Genomic DNA, 6,000 nt, shown 5'->3' with positions numbered 1-6,000 from the left:
AGTTAAATCTGAAAAAAAAATATTAACGCTTGTTTTTACAGATGGCACCCCATATATATGAGTGTATATACGTATATAGTATTTGTTTATTTAGCAGGTGCCTTTATCCAAGGCAACTTACACAGACTAGGGTGTGTGAACTATGCATCAGCTGCAGAGTCACTTACAACTACGTCTCACCCAAAAGACAGAGAACAAGGAGGTTAAGTGACTTGCTCAGGGTCACACAACGAGTAAGTGGCTGAGGTGAGATTTGAACTGGGGATTTCCTGGTTACAAGCCCTTTTCTAGAACCACTGGACCACACATTGTATTGTCATGAACCTAGTAGGAAGAAAATTAACAGAAATTAGTACAGCTGCGTCTGCTGGGGAGATTTAAAAATAAAAGGGCAGATGGTTTTCGGAGACCAGAAAGAATGGATCAGAGATCACAAACCAGAAAGAGAAGAAGGAGAATTAAGGAAGGATAGCAGGATGAGAGTACGGAGCAACACAGTGACAAAGCCAGCAAATTGAAGCAGCCGGCAGAAGATGACCAGAGTGCAGGTCTGAGTACAGAAAACATATAGAGATTTATGTTTTAGGAATAAATGTCGTGCTGTCTTTGTGTTAACCACTACCGTCAGGGACACGCTGCAGATTGGTGTGTATGTGTATTTTGTGTATAGCTGCCTGCTTGCATTCCCTGTGTCTCAGATTTTTGCTTTAACTATTTTTTTTTATTATTTTTGTTGCATGCTTTTATCATTATTTTCATTTACTGGGAATTGTGCTTTTAGAAATTTGACTTTTTTGCTGGACTATTTTTTTGTGTTGGTCCTGTCTATCATTTCATCACCTATCTACTTCGGAGAAGACATCATCCCCCAAGGAACAGAGAGAGGATACTGTTAGATGCGAGAGACCCTGTTCCTTCAGAGAGGTGTGGCTTGGATGCGCTGATCGTCCAGTATTGAGAAGTACAGTATTTTACTGGGACACCAGGCCACAGACCGTGGTGTAAGGTGGTCCCCCATGTGTAGAGGTGGGATTTTAAAACTACTGTATATTCATACCTTATTATTATTTTATTATTAATTTCTTAGCAGACGCCCATACCCAGGGTGACTTACAGCTCTATACAAAAAATACATATCAAGAATTACAGTACAATTAGGGCAACATACAAAATACAATGACTTCAGTCCTAATAAGTGCAATCACAAAACACAGTATGATTTGATATCAGGGTGTAGGGAGAGATGAAGGTCTGGAGGTAGCTAGGTGCTGTCTGGTCAAGGCATCGGTAGGTGAGTACAAGACTCTTGAACTGGATGTGAGCGGTGATCGGGAACCAGTGGAGTGAGCGGAGAGTGGGAGAAGCGAGGCTGAGAGAACACCAGGTGAGCAGTGGAGTTCTGGATGAGCTGGAGTGGATGGGTGGCGGACGCAGGGAGGCCGGTCAGGAGGAAGTTGCAGTAGTCTAGGCGGGAGAGTACCAGGGCCTGGACAAGCAGTTGCATGGAGTAGTTGGTGAGGAAGGGTCGGATTCTTTGTATGTTGTTCAGGAAGAAACGGCAGGTGTGTGCTAGAGTGGAGATGTGCTCCAAGGTTCTTGGCTGAGGAGGATGGAGAGAGCGTGGTAGATTTCAGAGGAATGGAAATAGAGAGACCACAGTAGGGGGAAGATGAGGAGGGGAAGAAAAGGAGGTTCAGATTTAGAGAGGTTGAGTTTGAGGTGATGCAAGTGCATCCAGCAGGCGATAGCAGACAGACAGGTAGAGATATGGGAGGGGATGGTGGGGTCAGAGGGGGGGAAGAAGAGGAAGATCTGAACATAATCAGCATAGAAATGATATGAGAAACCATAGGATGCGATGAGGTGTCTCAGGGAGTTGGTGTAGAGAGAGAACAGGAGAGGATCCTTGGGGGACTTGGGGTTGTTACCTGGTTTGTGCGGTCGGAGAAGTAGGAGGAGAACCAGGCCAGAGCAGTGCCAGATATTCCCTGGTCTGTGAGAGAGGATAGGAGAATAGAGTGATTGACAGTGTCAAAGGCAGCAGAGAGATCGAGGAGAATTAGGACAGATGAGAAAGAGGAAGCACGGGAGAAGTTTAGCGAGTTAGTGACAGACAGGAGTCTGTGGAGTGAGCAGAGCGGAAACCAGATTAGGGAGGGTCGAGCAGAGAGTGGTTAGACAGGAAAGCAGAGAGCTGGCGGTGTACTGCCCGCTCGAGGGTTTTAGAGAGGAAGAGTAAGAGGGAGACAGGAGAGTAGTTCTGATGGAGGTGGGATTGAGGGTAGGTTTTATGAGGAGGGGGGTGATATAGGCTTGTTTGAAGGCAGAGGGAAAGAGACCAGAGAGGAGAGAGGTATTGAGAAGGGAGGAGATGAAGGGGAGTAGAGCAGGAGCAGCAGCTTGAAAGAGGTGAGTGGGGAGGAGGTCCAGGGCGCATGTTGTGGATTTGTGGCCCTGGAGGAGGGAGGAGAGGTCAGAGTCTGAGAGGGGAGAGAAGGAGGAGAAGGAGGGAGAGTTAGTAGGGGAAACAGAGGAGGTTGGGGTTGGGGTTGGAGCTTGAGGGTGGGGGGGAGAGAGGTGTTAAAGAGTTGGCGGATATCAGAGATTTTAGATAAGAAGAAAGGCAAGAAGATAGAGGAGGGAGGAGGGGGCTTGAGGAGGGAGGAGAAGGTTTAGTTTCCAGGGGCTGTTAGTGGAGGATTGGATAATAGATTGGAAAGAGAGTAGAGGAGAAGGAGGAGAGGAGGGAGTGGTAAAGGTCTAGGGCAGCAGGGAGTTTGGTTCTCTTCCATTTCTTTTCAGTAGTGCAGTTTGGTTCTTGCTGAGCGGAGCACAGAGGAGAACCAGGGTTGGGGAGGAGAGGGACAGGCAGGTCGGGAGGTGAGGGGAGTAGAGGGAGGAGGTGAGGGTGGAGGTAGCAGCAGTCTACAGAGAGTTGGGAGAAGGAGTCGATAGTGAGGGAGGTGAGAGAGCGGTGGAGGCAAGGACAGAGGGGGACAGAGAGCGGAGGTTACTGCGTGAGGTGACAGTGAGGGTAGGTGGAGTAGGGAGAGAGGGGAGAGACAGGGAAAAAGAGATGACAGTGATCAGAGGGGTGACAGAGAGGGTTGAGGGGCAGCAGGCACTGGAGACGGTGAGGTCCAGTTGATGGCCAGCTTTGTAGAACACTGGAGTAGATTTGAAATGATGAAGTACCTACCAGGAAGCAGCAACAGCTTAATGTACAGTGTTGTCTTTGAGATGTCTTAATCAGAAATAGGAGGACAGTGATAATATTACTAGTGCCAAGTAGTTGAAAGTAAATGGATTTTAAAACCTCGGTTAGCTTGTTTAACTAAATGAAATGAAAATATATCAGAAATGGTCTCTACAATAGAGTAGATTCACCAGGTTAGGGCAGCAGTATATATTTCTGGCAACTGACACTTGAAAAAAATAATTTTGAATAGGGACCCCAGCTGAAAACCAAGGAAGAGGCAAACTGCAAACAATAAAACAGTACAAATAAACTGAATTGCAGTGAATTTAAATGGTTAAGTATAACAAAATCTGTAAGTACCCTAAGGTCTGTTTCTCTCCTCAAAAGTCAAAGACCACTTTTACGAACAATGCATTCAAAGTAAACACCTGCATTCAAGTAGAGGCTGTATGCAGTATATTGTCTAACTATCACAAGGCCTGTTTCACTGCAACAGTGAAAGAACATTTGTCTATACAATAAATATGTAAATATGTTTTTGTTTTTTGACATGTTGGCAAGAAGGTTTCAAGGGGCGAGGAAGCTTATCCCAAAATCTAAAACTACCTTGTAATAAAAACTTTTACCGCCAGTCTTCTTACCAATAAATTATCCTACCTGTACAGATGGCTTAACTATGCAAACACACTTAATTATAATGGTAAGTAGTCATTTTGAATTACACATGTCATAATACACTGAGACTAGAACCAGTAGGAAATCTTAGCAGCCTTTTTGGCTTTATTACAAGTACTGCCAGTGAAAAAAATCCCCAAAAGACATGCTGTTTGTAGTTTAACATCAGGGCTAAATAAATAACTAGATTATTATTATTATTTCTTAGCAGACACCCTTATCCAGGGCGACTTACAATTGTTACAAGATATCACATATACATTATTTCACATTATACAGATATCACATTATTTTACATACAATTACCCATTTATACAGTTGGGTTTTTACTGGAGCAATCTAGGTAAAGTACCTTGCTCAAGGGTACAACAGCAGTGTCCCCCACCTGGGATTGAACCCACGACCCTCCAGTCAAGAGTCCAGAGCCCTAACCACTACTCCACACTGCTGCCCTGATTGTATTGGCCTTTAGTTTAGAGAAAGTGAAATGGGTAGTTGTATTAAGAAATAATTTTATGCAGATAGTGACAACACCAATCTGTAAGTACCAGTAAAAGTCATCCTGCTTTTAATCTCTACATCATAATATAAACAAACCCAGATTATGTTCTGTAAAACTGGCAGCAGTCTTTATGGAGTTTCCTATTACCAGTACAAACTCTACTGCCAGTAAGAAGCCCCAAATAACTGCTGCCAGGGTTGAAGAAAGAAAATTACCTATATTGTATTGACTTTAAGTTTAGAGAAAGTGAAATTGGTGGTAATATTAAAAATTCGTTTTGTTCAGCAGTGGAATCAGCTGCCTAAATTGTCAGTAAAAAATACTGGTAGTAACATTTGCCTTTATGTAAATATCAACAAGATGCAAGTTATGTTACAGTTTTTATTACAGTAACCTAGTTTCATGCTAATTACTTCATAACAAGATGCAGTAATTGTTTTTCCTGAGATACTATAATGAGACGAGCATTATACAGTTTTATACAGCGATCGGTCTGTTACTTCCTAGTAGGCAGGGAGGATAAATAGCGGATCAGTGACGTCACCGAATGCTTTGGTCTCTCCAGTTGGAGCCGCGCTGCAGAGATCCGAAAGAACCAGCTAGCATAGCAGTACAGCAGGCAGCGAAGGGCAGAGAAGAAACCAGAACGTAAAAAACTTTGGGAGGAGAAAAGAAAATAATGCGCAACTGTATTTGAACAGTTTCCAAGGCTAGGGGGAGAGGGCGGCGACTACCAGTAGCTCTAACAATCTGTATTATTATTTTGTATTATGTCGCTACACGTAGACGACGATAATAGATGGGTGCCGACCCACGTCCAGGTGACAGTTTTACGGGCTAAGGGCTTGAGGGCGAAAGGCAAACATGGAACCAGCGATGTGTACACCATCATCCAGGTTGGGAAGGAGAAATTCTCCACCTCTGTGGTTGAAAAGACGACTTCTCCCGAATGGAAAGAGGAATGCTCGTTTGAGCTGCTCCCGGGGGTGCTGGAGGCAGACTGCAGGTCCGCTTATCCCCCAGGGAGCAGCGATCTGGTCCTAATCGTGATGCATAGGTCGTTGATTGGGCTGGATAACTTTTTGGGGCAAGCTATTATTCCGCTGGATAAAATATTTCAGGAGAAGAGCTCGCGGAATAACGGGTAAGTTATTTTCAATTTTAGGCTTTAAAGTTTTTTGTGTGTGGGAGGGAAGTTTTCACATCATCATGTGCTCCGGACTCGTTTATTTTCTTGGCAGTGTGGAATCTGAACTGTAACATTGTTTGCACGGTTCATCCCTACACAGCACAGACAGAGTTTTATTTGAATGACATCACAAGTTGAATTAAATAAAAAAAAATACGTTATAAAACGTTACGATTCATTTTTGGGTGTGTTTTTTAGATGCAAACATGTACTTTAGTTCACTTACTACTATGCTGTGTTTAAGTGCCCATTTAAAGATGCAGAGCGTGAATTCAAGTGATGCAGTATTGCCTGCGCACTACTCAAATAATAGAGAATTTTTAATTACTTTAATATTTCATTACATCCAATTTTGTTTTTAAATTATGTATTTTAAATAACAATAAAGCAGAGGGTGTAAGCCTAGAGGTTTGCTTCAGGTATAATTTGATCAAG

The 6,000-nt window shown here is 43.4% G+C and overlaps 1 protein-coding gene across 3 annotated transcripts in view; it reads left to right on the top strand.

The window, feature by feature from the left end:
• The first annotated feature begins 4,916 nt into the window (after positions 1 to 4,916).
• LOC117409642 (rab11 family-interacting protein 5-like) overlaps positions 4,917 to 6,000 on the top strand; it is a 59,902-nt gene continuing 58,818 nt past the window's right edge. For all 3 annotated transcript variants that reach the window (XM_034015953.3, XM_034015952.3, XM_034015951.3), the window contains exon 1: positions 4,917 to 5,520. In XM_034015953.3, coding sequence (XP_033871844.3) covers positions 5,147 to 5,520 — 374 coding nt within the window. In that variant the 5' untranslated portion in view covers positions 4,917 to 5,146. The remainder of the gene's footprint in view (positions 5,521 to 6,000) is intronic.

This window comes from Acipenser ruthenus, chromosome 2 (genome assembly GCF_902713425.1).
Source record: "Acipenser ruthenus chromosome 2, fAciRut3.2 maternal haplotype, whole genome shotgun sequence".
Taxonomy (NCBI): Eukaryota; Metazoa; Chordata; class Actinopteri; order Acipenseriformes; family Acipenseridae; genus Acipenser; species Acipenser ruthenus.
Note: the sequence above shows the minus strand (reverse complement) of the source record. Positions and strands in the feature narration are given on the sequence as shown.